The sequence below is a fragment of the Lissotriton helveticus genome, chromosome 9, assembly GCF_964261635.1.
Source record: "Lissotriton helveticus chromosome 9, aLisHel1.1, whole genome shotgun sequence".
Classification (NCBI taxonomy): Eukaryota; Metazoa; Chordata; class Amphibia; order Caudata; family Salamandridae; genus Lissotriton; species Lissotriton helveticus.
Window position 1 is genome coordinate 1,095,886,766 of NC_136070.1, and position 18,921 is coordinate 1,095,905,686.

Below are 18,921 nucleotides of genomic sequence, written 5' to 3' on the forward strand. Positions count from 1 at the left end.
TACTCTTGTTGACGGGGAATTAGCTTTGAGGCACGAAGAGTGGGCTGAAGCATTGGGTACAGATGAGGAGTACAGAGAGAAAATGGTATAAGTAGTGGTTAGCAAGATTTCTCAGCTTTGAGTGAAGAGTTGAAACAGTATGTTAAGGTGAAAGATCAGTTAGGTATTCAAGTTTTTAAAGTCTTGAGATGCAACCGGATTGTTCCACCCAAGGTGTTGAGAGGAAGACTTATTAGGCTTGTACATGAAGGACATTTAGGGAGGAGCATGAGTAAAAGGTGATTAAAGCATTGTTTTTGGTGGCCCGAAATGGATAGAGAGGGGGAGGAGGTCGTAAAAGATTGCTGTGCATGTAGCAACAGTTCTAAAAGTAGAGTAGTTTGTCAACCTCCCTTGGGATGTGTGAAGGTCCCTGATCGACCTTGGGAAAAGTTGGCTATGGACTTTTTGAGTCCTATAGAAAGATTGGGTGTCAGGAACAGATTTTTAATTGGCAACAAGACAAGCTTTGATAGGAGGAAGGGTGTGAAGGATGTTGGAATGAAGTGTGGTGATTGGGTTGCTGTGAAAAGGATGGGTTTCGTTAGGAAAGAAGAGAGCAAGTTTTCTCAGCCGCAGAGAGTTTTTAAAGTGGATGACGGAAAAGATTGGAGTATGGGTAACCTGTGTAAGGCTAATATTCCAAATCTGACTGAATACATTGTAGTGGTTTTTCTTTTGAATTTCTATTGTGGGAATCTCTACATTGTTTGTTTATGTCCCTTTGTTTTTTCTTCACCAATTAATTTTTCTTTATCCATTGTAATGGAATCGCTTGTAAGGTGGGAAGATGTGTGGAAATGTCCTTCTTCTATTGTAGAACTTAGTGATACAATAGAATGGCATCACTGGGGAATTCTAGGTATTACTGTCAGTTGAGCAAGCTGGAGGTTACTGAGAAGCTGTATACATGTACTTATGATTAAAGAAGCTTTTACACACTTACCGCTGCGAGTGTGTTACTACAATATCTATGCCCAGAAAGTGCCCTGGGGGATGATGCTGTCATTAGCCAATGGGCTACCAGGATCCCTCCTGTGCTGTGATGAGGTCCAACTATGTGTGACATCTAGCAATCCCAGGGTGCACTATTCTGCACACTCCCAAGAAGTCTGACACCCCTTCCTTGGACGGTGGGAGCTTGGTAGCCCACCTTATAAGTATGGCTACCTGTGAAATACATACCCATGGAAAAACTGGTTCAGCAACTTGTGTCTCCTCTCTCTGTTCCCACCACCAGCCTTTCTAACTGAATAAAGAGGCAGCCCTCCATGAGTGTGATCACCATTTGCCCACCAGAAGGCAGCTTACCCTTTGAAACTCGCCTTTTGGGCTAACACCCCGTTTGACTTCCTGCAAGGAGGCGGTGACACCTCCCTCTGTGGCTGGCCTCTATGGTTCTTGACACTGGGAGTCATTCATACACCGCCACCCCATGTAGGGCAGAAGGCTGTTTAGTCGCCAGCATTTGTGCAAGGCCACTGGACAGACTATGCAATAGAGTGGCAACTTTCTAAAAGTTGCCGTTCCTTAGAAGTATCATTAAATTTGATTTGGGCATCAAGTCGGGTTTAATGCCATGATTTACTTTGTACCTTGAAGCACCTATTTTAGTAGTCCTACTCAGAAGTTAGCCGGACTGAGAGGTCATCCGGTAACTCTGTATTAGCTAATGGGGCCACTAACATTTTCATAGCAAAAACAACAATTAGGAAGTTTTGCTATTAGGACATATTAAAAGTATGTGGCCTACCTAATAATATACACCTTCCATCCTCAGGGCTCTATAGGGCTTCTTTATGGGAGTCCTATATATATTGTTGGGGACATTGGGGCATTTTCATTGGTTTAAATGGCAACGTCGAATTAGCAGTTTTAAAACTGCACTTCCAGGCTGCAGTTGTAGACTGGGAACCAGTTTGTATTTTGTCACACACAGGGCGGCTCAATCAGTGCTACAGCCCTAGGTGGACACTATAACTAACCCTGGGCGAAGAACTACGCTCCGTTCGCGGAGCTTGCGGAGTTTCGGCAGCTCCGCGTTCCGCGGAGAACGCGTAGCTGTCGATTACTCCGCGATCCGGTGCGTAGCGTAGTTCTCGCGCGCTGAATAACATTATCGCGTGCGCGGCAATGGCTTACCTTCGTCCTGCGTTCGTTTTTTCCTGGTCGCGTGTGCCACCATGTTTGGAAACACTCTCGCACAGTCCCGTGCGACTGTGCGAACGCGATAACGTCATTTGGATGCGCGATAGCGTCATAAGGATGCGCGAGGATGCTTGTTGGTAAGATCGAGTTGCCGAACACGCAGAAACTGCATTCTTGCACAGAATAACTCGCGAGCATGTTAAAACCATAATAAATGACCATTTTGGTTAGGAAAAAAAAGCAAAAACCCTAAAGTTGTACCTTTGGCTTTATTTTTAGGGGGGAAGGAGCCCTCTTTTTGTTTCTACTCTTGTTTTGAAGAGTAAGGAGGAAGGGCTCTTGAGTTTACAACTTCCTGTTCCTGTCCACCAGGCTCCTCCCAGTGCTTTGTCCATGTGGTGCTCACTTTCCTTTGGATTTTGAGCTGGAAGGATCACTTTCTGTCTGTGTTGGCTGCATTACTGATTTATCTTGGATTTAATGAGGACTTTTTGAATTGGAATTCTCTTTTTCAAGTAAGTTTGTGTAATGTATGAGTAAGTATGATGTAGACTTGTGCTTGTTTGATTTGATTTTTTTTTCAACTACAGTATTCAATCCTGGAATTAAATTATTGATGGAGGCCTGTACTTTCATGAGGTCCCAAATTGTATTTTTTTTAACTTGCATCCAGGCTACATAAAGAGGTACCCATGGGTCCAATCATGTTTCTGTAGTCTGTGTTTAAATGTTTATTCCAGTTTGTAAACAAACATCATGGATGGCATTGGATTATGTTCATTATGCAATAGCAATGTCTGTTGTGGAATTTCTGTTTGTGGAATTTAAAATGTTTCTAATTTTTAAGCCAATATCTGACCCTAGTACCCCATGTAGTTAGTGTGTAGGCATGCTTGAGTTCATTGTATTAACTTTCTGTGGTTGGCCTGGCCATGTGTTGACATGTCATACACTGTCATACAATTACAGTAGATATACCGGAATACATCGGAAATGTAACTAGGAGCAACAGTCATCGCGTTACTTATTCTGCCAATATTTACAAAGATACAATAACAATATTTATACTACTATATATATATATATATATATAACTATATATATAATATATATATATATATATATATATAAAACTATATATATAATATATATATATATATATACATATATATATATATATATATAATATATATACACACTTTATTTTTGGGGTAGCCACTCACCAAGACCCACAACCTCCACACCAAGCAGGTCCAACAGGTCCTGCTCCCGGTCCAAAATGTCGGCCCAGCGGTGGGACAGCTGATGGTGGGTACGCCGGATACCGGAGCAGCGGAAGACTGCACGGCGCACCTTCGCCCACCGCCGGAGACGCTCTTCAATGCGCTGGTAGCCGGAGCCGGGCCTGCCGCCTGCTGCCAAAGTCAAGGGGAGGTAGCGCTGGATAAAAAAGACCAGGGCAGCCACCTCCTCCTCCCCAAAAAGTTGGCGGGGCGTCACTCCTGCGGGGCGCATTCTGCCGCAAGGCAGCCGGGTTTTTTTCGGCACAGCCGCCTTGCCCTTTGAGCCGCCGATGCTGCTGGCACCCTTCACCATGGTTCTGGGTGGAGGGGAGAAGAAAAGTTGAAGACAAAAAGGTAGGGGAAGGAAGAAGCAAGGTAAAAGAAGGAAGTAATATAAAACAAGAGAAAAGTTGCAAAAAAAGTTGTAAAAGTAAAAATAAAATGAGAAATATAAACCTAGGCACAGAGAGAAATAGGTAATAAGTAAAGAAAGTTAGAAAAACTGAGTGAAAAGACCAGGATGGAAGAGATAGGAGTTAGATGCTAAAGTAGGCCCAAAACCATAGCCAGAGTGTGAAATCGAAGATGGCTCCGCCCGTCGCGACCGCCGCGGTAAGTTCGCGCGATATTTGACGCGATCACGCACTTTGGCAGTGCGAACGAGAAGATGAGTTCCCGAACATGTCTAACACAACGCGAACACGTTACTTGTGACCCGGAACCGGAAATAAGGGAACGCAAGCGGGCGGGACAAACCTCTTTGAGTAACTTAGCGCGCTAGCTATCTCGAGCATGCAGGCAGCGCCCCGAACACGCGCACCGCGCTCCCGAAGACGAAAAACGGCGCGCGAACGGGTCTAGCAAGCTACTACGCATGTCCGCGGAGCTACGTGTAGCTCGCGGAGTGCAAGTGCGTCTTCGCGTAGCGTCGCGGAGTGCGGCTACGCGAACTACGCCCAGGGTTAACTATAACTTACATGCCCTGGGTACTGTTGGTACCATATACTATGAGCTTATAAGTATGTCAGCTTATACTGATTAGGAATAGACAATTAAACACTTTGTACTTAGTAAAAAAAACTGACACTGAGGTCTGGTTTGCAGTCCTCAGTGCACTCTCAAAAAACCAGCAGTTTAGGTCCAAAACTTTGCTGGTTTTTATGCAAAAAGAGGCATTTCCTTCTGGAGATCCAAACTTCTGTTTTTCATTTTCATAGCAATGGTGGTGTTATACTATCTGTCCGGCTAGATGGTACAACACCATCAAGTCATGAAGCACTAATCAGAAAATTATTTTGAGAGCCAAACATTGGGGCATACTCTTTCAACAACCATGGAGGTGCAAAATGTATGCGTGAGTCAGTAGAATTAAGGTTTTTAAGAATTCCCTTCATATCTAAAGTAGAGGAAGTAAACATAGATAAGACAATATAAGAAAACGAAATAGAGATTGTGAAGGTTGCCATAGCTGAGGGTTTGCCTCCAGATCGTAGGTCATTTCTTAAAAAGATTAATAAAATGGAATGTATTGATGCTAGTGCAGAGTTCCTCTGAGGGAATCACAGGTGGGTAATAGTGTGACATGAAGGCAGCTGAGTTTAGCAGAGTGGTTCCCAATGTTAATACAATTGATTATTTTTTTGTAATCAGAAGTTGTTTAACTTTAATAATGGCTTGTTTGTATAACCTATTGGCTCCATGGCAATTAAGAAGGGATGGCTGACCACTTGTGTTTCTTCCACATGGATTCTAATTTACCTCTGTGTTGCTTTAAGAACTTTAGTTGTAAAGTAAAACAATGACCTTTGTATTATTGAAATCTGGATATCTGTGTCATCAGATTGGTTGATTGTTGGGTGTTACACGATGTACTAAACATCTGGAAGCAGTCTGGGCTGGATTTCTCCTGAGTCCTTAGCTGTTCTTTAAGTAAAACTCAATTGATAGTTTGGGCCGGTAAACAACCTTTACAACGCAACTTTTACATCGCAGAGCCTTTACAACGCAACCATTACAACGCAAACTATTACAACGCATTGCTCTGGGGGGCGCTCTAGGATAGGGAATAGGTTAATTTACTATCCAATAACCTTCTCTAGTGTCCACGGGGACTGGAGTTGGAATAGTAAATTAAACTATTCACTATCCAGCACCCCAAAGCACTATGCGTTGTAATGGACTGCGTTGTAATACTTGCGTTGTAAAGGCATGCGATGTAAAAGCATGCGTTGTAATGTTATACATCCGTTTGGGCCTGTTTATATAGAGTAGATATTTAATGGGAATGGGAAGAATAGCTGACCTGCAGAAAATAAAATTTGATTGAGTAGTGATCCAACCAGACAACCAGAGTGATGTTTTGTATGGATTTAGAGCTGTCTCTTGCAATTGCTGCATTTATGTTGTGACCTTTACTATGATTTTGTCCAATTATTAACTGTGCAAGTCCTAGGTCATTAAGGGAGATGAGGAATAGAGAAGCTAAAGGGTCTCTGACTCATGTGTCCATCCTAGGCTTTGATCAGGTTGATAAGACTGTTGTTGGGGGCATGGCCAGCCCTAATGCTAGCTGAGTCTCATAGCCTCAAGTGTGGCATCTTTTATGTACAGGCTACCTATAACTCTCACCTTCCCTGACATAAGGTGCTGGCACTCACAGGAAAGAGGATATGGTCTATAGTCCATGGAAGGAAATTACAGAGTGCTCGATCACAGAGCCATCATGGCACTAGATAGACAGCAGCAACAGGGGAGAGGAAGAATGACACGATTGAGGTGATGACATACATAGGATACTTCTGCACTCATTCAATGAAGAAAGTATGAAACTGAGACAGACAACATGCATCAATTATTTTGTTATTTAGAACTGTCGAACTCATCAAATATCTACTATAGAATAGTTAGAAAAAATACCAGAACACTTCTTGCATGGATCAAATATTGTGAGATTTGGATGCAGAATGAGATATCACATGATGATGAGTCAAATTAATAGACAAAGGCTTAATACAGGCCTTGAAAGTTTAATTTGAGAATGATGTCCACAAATTATCTGTAAATATGGTCTTTTTCTTCAAAGGATGTATTGCCAGCTTCTGTTAACAGGTTTCAGACTATTAAGGATATCCCCCCTTTCTCATCTTTGCAATGACGTTTAGAGCACAGTGTCCTTCAGGGCTCGGCCCTAAGCTCCACCCTCTTTAACATCAATGTTAGGCCACTGGCAAATGTGGTGAAATCTCAGGTATCCTATGCAGATGATAGTCAGCTTATTGTCTCTCTGTCAGCGATGTCTGCAGAGGGTGCTGTCAACTTCCAGAATTGTTTGACCACCATTACTAATTTGATGCATTCTGTCTGAAGTTGAATACCAATAAAATGGAAATTCTCCTGCTGGGGAAGCACTCTCAGGTCTGGGATGACCAGTGGTGGCTGAGGATGTTCGGGTCTCCTTCCCAGCTGAAATTTGCTGTGGGTGTTTGGCTTGATGATGCATTATTGTTTGATGCAAAAACAACAATTGATGGACAGAATGCAGAACAATGTCATACATTCACCCCAGTACAGAGATCTGGGCCGAAATCCATCGTTTTTTTGCACTCTACACCACCCCAGGTCAGACATGGCCATATGCAAATCAGCCTTGACCCTGTGCCTCATGGGAACAGTCCAGCCCGAACTGCCAAGCCATGTCTTTCCTGGACCGGAATCAAGCATCCAAGGACCGGTTTTTGGCTATCAGCCGTCATCAGCCTGGATAGCTTGACTCCAGTGGTGTGGAGAGCATGGGATGCCCTTGGCATGCCACTTCCTAATAGCTAGTCGCAAACCATGTTTTAATAGGTTAACGACTCGCAAAGTATGGTTTATATATGGGGCTGACCTATTTTGCGGTCACAAACGGGCCAAATTCCTGTTTGTGACAGCAAAAACCGGTCGTGCATCTGCCCCCTAGTGCTGGTGCATTGTCAAAAAAGCCAAATGGTGACTACATTTTTCAGTGTCGTTTTCTTAAAGCATTTTTACCCTCATATAAATATAATCCCATTCTTTTCTTCCTAATAGCATGTTCCTCTGGAACCCCACCAGAAGACTCTACTTGTTAAAATTCCAGGACCAGAGTGAAAATATTTTGGTGGGGCGCAATTGCTTTTGCACGAAGAAATCCTGATAGAAAATAGCGAAATGCAAAAATATTAAAATAGTTTCCTATTACTCTCTTGAAGGGGGCAGCATCACATTTACTTTAAATTAGTCTAATTACCAGCCTTTTTTTGCCCTCTCCACTGGAGAAGCTTAGGGCTTTAGTCTCCTACATCAGGACACATGACCCAAAGATGGTCAGGTCAATGTCCTGCTGGATCATAGCTTTTTTTTCCCAGTCAACTCCAGGAAGGCAATCTTAAAGTTCGTCCTAATGCAAAAGCGAACTGCACAATACGACAGCCGTGTTAGGGTCAAGATCACACACAAGTTCTGAAAAATTCTTTAAAAAAAGCCTACTGCAGTAAAACATTATTGTTTCTGTTTTTAAATGTGACAGAAACTGTGATGATTGTGTTTTTCTTTAAAGATGTAAAATTGCCTGTCATGTATTGCAATGGAAACGCTCCATAGATGAAGGAATGATAAGCCAACCAGTATTATGTGGTCAAAGAGTAATAGACTTTGCAGGGGACAGCCTGTATATTGTTTTAGTAGAGTAGACACACAATTATCTCTGGCAGACAACTGCAGTGCACAGCCAGACTGAAAATGACTGAAATATTTTCATTTCACAAAGCAGGAAGCCTGACTTTTTAACAAAGCAAATGCTCTACAACCTACTTCCGTTCTGCCCTGCTTTGTTCTGTACATCTCCTTATATCAAATTCTGTAATAGAAAGGACTTTCAGACTTAGATGAATAAACGCTGTCTAAATATTCAAAGTAAAGACAAATGGATGACTCAAAGTTTATGGCGCTAAACATGCATATACGTGCAATGCCTAGACAAAACGGAGAGCTCACTCCTTTCATGGGATCAAAACATGCTGCTTCTTGGCTTGAAATGAGTCATCAGCTGTTATCTTTATTTTGCACTTACCAGAGCCATTAATAATGTTCCTGCCATTCTCATTATGAAACTTGGACTGAAGGCAATATTGCTTCTGGAAGAAAAATAGAATTAAACTTAGCTAAAATCTAATTGTTTAAACCTGTTTCTTTCTTTCTTTTATACTTATTATGGCTGTGTAACACGACTTTGAAGCACATAACATAGTTTGAGCATGTACACTTTCTAAAAGCAGATCTGTTATTGGTTACACACAATTTACAGCCTTCTAATTTTGTTTGATTGATTGATTTTTTTATTGTTTAGTTAATTAAATCCGTAACAATTTTAGCATAGAAGAAACATAATACAGCACAATTCATAATTGAAAGAAGCATTGTTAAAACGTTAATTCCTTATATGAAAATAAACCGGACAAAATACAATATTTGGGTACATTATTTGACTCCAGGATTGCCATAGCTATGAGTGCAAACTTCATTTTTAGGATAAAACATAACATTTTGTCTAAGGTTAGTTAGCTGTCAGCGTTCTTTGAGTGAACCCTTTACAAAACCTAATATGAAGATTGTAATAAAATAGTTGTGTCTAGACAGTTCTAATTTTAATGCAATTTTCTGTTTTCTACTGGAGCAGACTTTCCAACACCCTGCACATAAAAAAATCCTGAAAAGATGCTGAGGATGGATAGGTCACAACTACCGCAAGCCCGCTTCAAACACTACCAGGCAAGACCTCACCTGGAAACCTCAAGGTACAAACAAATTAGGAAGGCCAATAAACACCTGGTGCCTAGGCCGTGGGGCTGACTGCAAGGAGATGGGTTACACCTGGAGTCAGATTGAAAGAAAAGCCCAGGACAGAGATGGCTGAAGAGTTCCAATTGATGGCCTATACCGCAGTAATAAGTATGTTTCTGTTATCTGGTAAATACCAAAGGATTCCAAAATTAACATTGTTGGAGTCACTCCTACAAATGCATTTTTCTGTATATGATTTCCTTATAGTTCTTAGGATCCTTTATCAAAGCCAGACAGTCAACAATGGCTTCAGTAGAGAGAGTCTTCTAAGGCAAGAAATATCAAATTAGACTTCATAATTTGTTAGAGTGCCTCCTGGTAAGAAATTGGGTTACCCCACTCAAGCATCATTTACAACCCTTGTCAGGGTGAAGTAGTCACAAGCAAATCAAAAAATTAACCTGTGCTCAATCCCTTGGTAACTTGCCACAGAGCAGGTAGGCTTAATATAGAGGCATTGTGTAAAGTATTTAAACAGCACTTCGAACAGTAATAAAGTGAAAACACAACCCAAGAAAAATCCCACACCAATTTAGAATTAAAATATCAAGACCAAAAAGATAAAAATTCAATAAGTAGAACTGGAGATATGCAAATTCAAAGATTTCAGTGAAAAGAGTGACAAAAAGCACCATGTGACAACTGTGGTTATTTGGTTTCTTTAGACCAGAACAAAGTTCATGCCTACCATGATTGAGAGAAGCAAGATGGCGTTCGCGAATGTGGCCGACAGCAGCACGCTGACCCGTGGTCTCTAACTAACGGACCTTGACACTCATCACGGACACTCCTGCACCCCCAGGAACTCATCTCGAGTGGCGCTGATTTTGGGATGCCTTTCTTCCTTCAGGTGCCTTGCAGAGGCCACTCTGAGACATTCAGATTTCATTTTCTGCCATACTGTGGCATCAACGGCAGGAATGGGGCCCCAAGTTGCCAGCGGAGCACAGAAGGGGGAGATCGCAGGAGGGTCGACTCCACAGCTAGGTGTGCGACGCACTCCGTTGACCCAGGATGCGGAGCCTTCTCCAGAGAGGAGGGACAGAGGCAGGGCTACAGGTAAACCACATCAAAAATAATGACCGTAGGAGAAAAGAAATTAGGAATGAAAGAATGGAATATCAATGGTTTGGTCATTGAATGTGTAAAATCGTACAAATATTTAGGAATCACATTTGACGATAGTATGTCATTTAGGCAGCATTTTAATAACCTTGAAGCTAAGGGAACATCACTATCATTTGCTTTTAGAATATTGAGAGATAAGCTATCATGCCCAAATTACGATCACCTGTTGAAAGTTATGAAAGCAAAGTTAATTCCATCTTTGGATAACGGTTCGATTATTTTCTGCGGCAAAGACGCGAAAATCTGGATGACATTGAAATAAGAATATATAAATCAGTTTTTAGGATTCACATATATATTAGTTGTGCCAATATAAGACTAGAATTTGATCTAAAAAGACAAATATTGGCCCGACAATCTACATTTTTAAAAACCTTATTGTCATTGTCTCGTGCTGAAGAGGGTTCCCTTGCAAATCAGTGTTGGTATGAGATGATGAGAGGTGAATACGCGAGTAGTTGGCAAACACACTTAAATGAGTGTCTACGTAATTTTGATTGTCCAAACCTAGAAGATGAAATCAGGAGTAAAGTGGTTTATAAAAAAATCAATTAACCAATCAGCTATTTTATTGTTGACTATAATAGATAAAGATGAATTTAGGGAAAAAAAACACTCATGGTCAATTGCAAATTCCTTTGGTAAACTGATTCCCCAACCATATATGTTGTTCCATTTAAAAGCCTTAATTAAGAATACATTTATGCTACTACGGTTCGGGAGATATCTGACTAAAGATGGAATACCAAAATGGGAAAACAAGTGGCCCTCTAAATTGTGTAGGTTATGTGGTTCTTGTGAGGAAACCTTAGTGCATATAGTAACTTTATGCCCGAAATTGTTAGAGGAGCGGAAACTATATTAAAGTCTATCTTCAATGAACTGGGGGTAAGATCTTGTAGAAACGCCATCATCTTATGTCTAAATGGAGCCACCACCCATCCTATTTCCCGTTTTGTTACGTTTATTTTAATAGTTGAAAAGAAACTTTGTAATATTGACAATTGAAGTGAAGATATTTACGATACGAAAATTATTTATAATGCTGTACTGTATTTCATGGGTTATGGCACTGTCTTTAAATCATAGTCGTTAAGGTTTACTAGCCCAAGTGTACTGTTGCTGTTTGCTATATTGCTATTAAATGTTTTTAGGGATAGTGCTGGCATCCTTTAAATTAAAACAGTAAAAGTCTGCTCAGCGGAAACACATACCATTTCTGAGGTTTGAACAATTGTATTTTACTAGGACTTCTTCTTTTTTGTCTCTGCTTACATTGTTATAAAGTACCTTTTAGACTGATTTATGTTATATTGTAAATTAAAGTTGCCAGCATTAAGCATTCTATTTTTATTGCTAAAGTCTATTAGTACAAATGCACTTTATTGCCAATGTCGTTCCTAATGCAATTTTATTATGGTTGGTTCTTTTTATGTATCTTTCACTATTCTAAAGTTTTTTGGTACACTGACAACTGTAGCTGCTAGCACAAGGTACTTTAGTTTCTGCTGCTAAAAGTTTATTAGCACAATTGCACTTCATTGCTAAAGTTGTTTTAAATGTTATTTTATTGGGTGTTTTTTTATTTTTGCAGTTACCATTATCTTAACTCCTTGAACGCTATGGGGATTTTTCCCCTGTGCCGGAAATCTGCAAATGCCCCTTTTCATGACGAGCTGGGCTCGTCATCAGCGTAGCAGGAGGCTACTGCATGACGAGCCCAGCTCGTCATGAGCGTCGAAGGGGTTAAAGTCTTTTTTAGAGTAATGTATTGTATACTGTAAACTATAGCTGCTGGCACAATGTACTTTATTTTTGCATGATCATTTGTAGCCAAATAAACTATGTTAGGGTTTAGTTGTAGATTTTGCTTGGATATAAATGTACACCATAGCGGCATCTTTTTAATCTAATTTTATTTTGTATGTGTACTCTGCTGATTGTAATGATTTTAAGTAATCAACAAATAAATACTTACCTTACCTCACATCCGACTGACCCTACGGTGGTTGATCTCCTAAGGAGGTCAGCAGGGAGGCAAGACCTGCAGATGAGGGGAATGCCCAGAGCAAGTGAATCAGATCAGCCAAACATCTCAACTACAGCACCACAAACGCCTAAGGATATGGACAAACCCGGGACTCTGGATAGCAAAAAGCTCGACCAGGATGAAGGTATGTCAGTGCATTCTCTCTCCCTGTCCCCAGCCCTCACAAAGGGAAGGGGAAAGAGGGGCCCAACTGCTCCATCTACTGTGATGGTCGAGGAGGCTGCAAATTGTGCCCTTAATACAGGAAATGCGGGGAGGGGCTCTCTGCGATTGGGGTCCAAGATGTAGTCTATCTGCATTTGAGGGCTGTTCTGAGCCTTGCTCCCTTGAGCTTACACGAGATACTTCGCTCCCCAGCACACGTCAAGGTTTTAAACAGGTTTCCCTATTTAATGATTAAGAACAATACATTTTATCATCATCATGCAAAATAAATTATGAACAATTCCATCCGGTTCTTTTTTCTTTTCCATTTTATTTTCGTGTTCTGGTCTTTTACAATTGCAACCGAACACGGTAACAGACTGGAGCGGCGTGTTGTTTCGCGTGGATACATACAGAAGAAACCTGAATTGTTATTGAGAGGATAATGCGAATTGGACGGGAATTTGTGGACACGTCGCATGAAGTGGAACCCCAATGTGGGTTGGAAGTATCACCACAATTCAAAAGTTAAGGATTTGAAGCATTTAGCTTTGAGAAAGTCGCGGGAACATACCCCCGAAAAAAAGCAACGAAACACGTGTTGGCTGTGGCGTTTGACAACTAAAGGACAAGAACATGGAAAGAAAATGGAAAAGAAAAAAGAACTGGATGGAATTGTTCATAATTTATTTTGCATGATGATGATATAATGCATTGTTCCTAATCATAAATAGGGAAACCTGTTTAAAAACTTGACGTGTGCTGGGGAGCGAAGTATCTTGTGTATTGGGTTTAGGCTCAAAGTTTGTAGAGGTCTGTGGTTCTCTACACCCTACAGCACCTTCCCATATCAATGTTACAAACCCTTATATAACCTGTGTAACTCTACCTAGAAGGCGCCATAATCCTAGTATTAATACCAAAATTCAAAGGCTTTTTCCCTTGAGCTTACCCTCACCCGATGTATGCAACTATAATTCCCCTGATTTGGCAATTCATGATCAGTCTACAAGCTCTACACAGCAAGGGCTACAGCGGGGGGGGGGGCAGAGATTGGTAAATGCGACCTGGAAAATGAGCAGAGCGATTGCATTTTATCGCTGTCCGATGGGGCCGAGTGGTCAGTGGATGGGTCTGACTCTTCTTCCGACCTCAGCTAGAATGACAGTGACATGGAAGAGGGCAAGAGGAGCCGTGCTTTGACAGCTCGAAAGATGGGCAAGAAGGCTGGCTGGTGAGTTTTAGAGGGCAAGGATTTAGCTTGGGACTATTCACCCACAGAACGCCTATCCTGCTCCCCTCCAGGAACTCTACACACCGGTCGTTCTGATTCCCCTACACTGGATGCTATTTATCAGGCACTTTTAATGCATCACACGTCAAGATAGCCGTAAGGCTCAGACTGCATTAAGGAAAGTCCAAAGGGTGGTTAGCAAACTCACTAAGGTGTGCAACACCTTTGGGGAATGCTTGACAGAGCTTGAAACAAGCGTTACCACAACAGAGACAGACCTTGCTGCCACTCGGGTACCATTGGAGGCACATGAATCCCAGTTGGTTGACATACAATGGTAGCTGGAAGATCATGAAAATCACCAGAGACGTAATTCTGGTTGCAAAGAGATGCAGAGTCCCATGTCTAGGATGCATCGCACAGCAGAAGGTTTAGGGAACAACCTGGCCTAATTTAATCTTGAGGGGGTCCCATTAGTTCTGCTATATGAATACGTGTCGCGCCATGGCAGTTCTGATGGGCTGCAAGGGACGAGGAACTGTCCTTTCATGGTGATGCACGGCATAGCGACGGGTCTAATGGGCTGCATTTGGCTATGCATCATTTCCAAGGGTGATGCAACAAGCATCAGAGGTAATGCACCAGTTCTGTGGGAGATGCGCTGCAGAGGGGATGCATTGGTAATGCCCAATCCACACATGGGCTGGCAGAGCACCTTCAGACCCACTTCCAAGGGTCCAGGATTGGGGTGCGATTAATTAGGAGGGCAGGGCTCGCAGATGGCAGGGGCCGGGAGCTGGGTTCATGGTTGTTGGATGCCTGATCTGACCTTGATGCTTTTGATCAGGAGGCCAGATAACAAGCCCTTAGAGTCATTCTTGGTTCCTGGGTTTAGAGGTGCAGGTCCAGTCCTTCTCACCCAGGCATGAGTCCAGCCCAGCACAGCAGGGCAGCAGTCCTTCTGGGCAGCAGTCCAGCAGAGTGGCAGTCCTTTAGCAGCACAGCAGTCCTTCCTGGCAGAGTCTACAGGTCCAGAAGTGTATTGAAGTGTTGCGGTCTGATGTCTAATATTTATACCTGATGTCCACTTTGAAGAAGGAGAAACTTCTAAATGTTTCCATACCCCTGAGGTGCTTGGAATTTCTGCAATACCTGCTCTGGCTCCAGATTGACTGGGAGCACAAAATGCTAGTGTCAAATCCCTTTGTGAGTGTACTCAGGCAGTGCCTTTGTGATGTGCAAGTGTGATAGGTGAAAGCTCCTACCCCTTGTTAACTCAGAGTGGCCCATCCTCCCAAAAACTAGTTTCCATTTGTCTCGCTGTCTGGGAGCACTATACAAAGACAAACTGCTAACACCACTTAGTCATATGACCCAGGACACAGACAGCTAACACCACATGGTTGGGACAGGAAAATGGCAACTTTCTAAAAGTGGCATCTTCAAAACTGTGATTAAAAATCGGACTTTACCATTAACAAAGGCCTTTAATTACAATTTGGAACAGTCCAGCCTGAATTGCCAAGCCAATTCCTCACTGAACCCGAACACAAGCAACCCAGCACCGGTTTTGCCGAGTACAGTATGTTTTTGGTGGCCTCGCTTTGCTATTGAAGCAGAGTCAAAACTGATAAGCATATATCTTGGTCCAAACTGAGATGACATGGTGTGCACAATAATGATTGTTTGGAATGCGGCCCCAGTGATCATCATTGCCTGATATTAATTCAACCATTCCTTTCATCACTGTTTTGTATACTTATTGTGTCACCCTAAGTGGGACGGGTATGCCCAGATGTGGGTGATATGCACACTGTGTCACTGGAAGTAAGCTGTACATGGCTGATGAGCTCATAACTACTAGGACAAAACTGGTCTGAGGTTGCTTGTTTTCCAGTTCAGGGGGAACCTGTCTTGGCAGTTTGTCTGGAATGTTTCTGCTGGAGCAGGGTCAAGACTGACTTGCATATATCTGGGTCCAAACTGAGGTGACATGGTGTGCAAAATAATGATGGATTGAGATGCGGCCGTGAGTGATGAACACTGGCTGAGATAAATTCAAGTATTACATTCATCACTGTTTTGTATACCTATGTGGGGTGAGCATACCCAGACATGGGTCCCATGCACAGTGTGTCACTTGAGACAAGCTGTACCTGGCGAGAGGGCCCATAACTTGCTTGCATTCTCATTCAAGGAGGACCAGGTTTGGCAGTTCGGGCTGGACTGTTCCTATTGGTGATGGGCCAAGACAAATTTGCAGGTAGCTGGGTCCAAACTGAGGTGATACAATGTGCAAAATAATGATGGATTGGGATGTGGCCCAAGTAATTACCAGTGGCTGAGATTAATTCAAGCATTCCATTAATCACTGTTTTGTAAACTTATAGCGTGTGTTGTAAATTGAGGATGCTGTGTGGAGAGGCAAATTCAACTTGGCTGAGTGAGACCATTGCACTGGGCTTAAGAGACATTAATCATCTTCTGAACATCCTTCTTGTTGCTGTTGTATTTGATCAGTTTGTATTATATGAGGGGAAAAGTTGATTAAATGAACATCCATCAAATTAGAAAGCTGGTGTTTCACACATGATCTATTGTACAATCCCTTTGGACATGATAATTGAGTTTGCGTGTTGAAGATTGTTTCAGTGAGAAACTCCAAAAGGGTTATAGGATCTATTAATCTTCCTTTAAACTCTCAACTGAGATCTGTTTGTCCTGTTGTCAGCTACCATATACCCCAAGGGTGGTAGAGTGTGTGAAAGCATTTGTGTGTGAGAGAAAGAGAGACCAGCATATTTGAAAACACAAGAATTTCTACAATACGAACAAGAATGTTGTCTGCCCTCTGAGATTCTGCCTCTAGAACAGTACGAATGTATAATTTATACAGACGGATCAGCACAGCCCGCAATTGGGGGTAAAGAAGTTTATAGTGCTGCGTGTGCGATCGTTAAAGGTCGCTGGCGCAATGGTAAATTCCGACCTATGGTCACAAAAACTCAATCTCTAGGAGATTGTATAGCTCAGCGAGCTGAGCTGCAAGCATTCAAGATGGCGCTCGAAAATACTGATCGCGAATTCCCCACACTCATAGTGTGCGATTCCTATTAATGCGTTCAATCTCACAATGAATACTTGCAGAACTGGTTTCGAAACGGTTTCAAAGATACAAAAGGTGGCACAATCAAGCATAAGTTGCTTTGGAACAAGTAGTTCAGTTACAAAAAGAACTAAAAAAACTCACGTGATCCATACACTGAGTCATCAACGTGATGGCGTTCACGTTGCCAGGAATTCATTGGCTGATGAAGCCGTGAAGGCAGCTGTGCAAACGGCTTCCGTAGCTGCAATCACTCGTTCAAAAATTAAAATAGACAGCGAAATAATGCTAGCTGTCAATGCTTAAAGCAAAGACAGTGGTAAGCTCACTGGTTAGAGGCGGCAGACCCTGAAGCAGAGGTCAGACCCGGGACCAGGGTTCAATTCCCGACGCGGCAGGGTCTTGAGCCCAAATATCCACGGACTCGATAATTCTCGTTTCGGTGCCTACTCGAGTCACAGGTTCACACTCTGCAGCTCTGGGCATTAGCTTGCTTAATCTCCACTACTACCCCCCCTGCGGCGGGATGCCTGGCTTTCACCTTGGGGATGCCCAGTACGGGTATCTCACAGGGAAAAACCAGGACGGGTTCCCAAGGCAAGCGCCGAGATGCCTACGGGTAATCAAGCGCTATATAAGAACGCTTAATAATAATAATAATAAAACATTACCAAAAGACTTTCCACTCAAATACTCATACATAACTTATGCAAATAATGTTCCTTTTGCTCGAATCCCTGGAGTGGGGGATAGGGTAATTCCAAACATGGAACATAGATTAGGACTAATCTTAGCTGCACATGAAGGACTCACTTCTGCACACGCAGGTGTTTCTGCCACAGTGGCATTATTGAAACAGAGATACTGATGGCCACGCATGAGGAAACAAACCAGAAACTATGTTTTGGAATGTGAAACCTGCCAAAAGATGAATATTTCTACAGTGAAACGTCCTGCGCAGACGCCCCTGTTAATTTCAGATAAACCATTAGCTTGTGTTTACCTGGACCACTGTGGTCCCTTACAGAGGGATGGCAACTATAAATATATCATGGTCGCAGTGGATTCATGCTCAAGATTCATTTGGATGTGGCCTCAGCGCTCGGCTGACACTCGAACTGTTATAAAAGATTTGCGATTCTTTATCGGCACATACGCAGTCGGCACTCTACATTCTGACCAGGGTCCTGCGTTTAGCTCAAAGGCTTATAAAGAGGCCATGGCCAATCTGGGCGTTGCATTGCGGTATTCTAGTCCATTCCATCCTTAGGGAAATTTCGTTGTGGAAAGAAAGAATCGGGACATAAAGCAATCTATAACAGCTAGGGTATTAGGCTCGGGTGATGGGTGGGTCAAACATCTATTAGGTGTCCAACATAGTCTTAACAATCTGCCAAGAAGTTCTCCAGGGGTAATCACTCCATATCAAATCCTTTTTGGAATTAGAATGATTGTCCAGGACCTTGATCGTCACACTTCGATGGTAGAACAAAAACCGTTTGATATCAAAGAACGTTTGGCTGTTTTGCAGGACTTGAATGAAACAAGGAAAAGACAAAGCAACACATTGCAGAAGCCAACGACCACTGAAGAGGAACCACCCGTCCCAGCAAGGCCTGCCTGGATACCAAAGATTGGGGATCTAGTCAGAGAAAAGATCGCGGACAAGAAGGAATTTGGGCCTTCATACAGACAAACACTACCTGTCTTAACAATTCACAGATCAAGAACAGTGTTACCGCCGCCCCTTGCTGGAAGAAAGGAGAACAGGTTTGTGTCCATCGACCTGATAAAACCACATCATGTGGCCGATCATAAGTACTAGGCCAAGTGGACTCCAAAGATGTAGCAGACAACCAAATCTGGCTACTATCCAAGAGGTTCAAACTGAGAGGAATCTGTAGTACAAAAAAGAAGGACTATGCAACAA

At 42.4% G+C, this 18,921-nt stretch overlaps 1 protein-coding gene across 2 annotated transcripts in view; it reads right to left on the minus strand.

The window, feature by feature from the left end:
• Positions 1–18,921, minus strand: part of FAM107A (family with sequence similarity 107 member A) — a 764,756-nt gene that overhangs the window by 313,350 nt on the left and 432,485 nt on the right. For both annotated transcript variants that reach the window (XM_078661506.1, XM_078661507.1), the window contains exon 2: positions 8,560–8,623. In XM_078661506.1, coding sequence (XP_078517632.1) covers positions 8,560–8,623 — 64 coding nt within the window. The remainder of the gene's footprint in view (positions 1–8,559; positions 8,624–18,921) is intronic.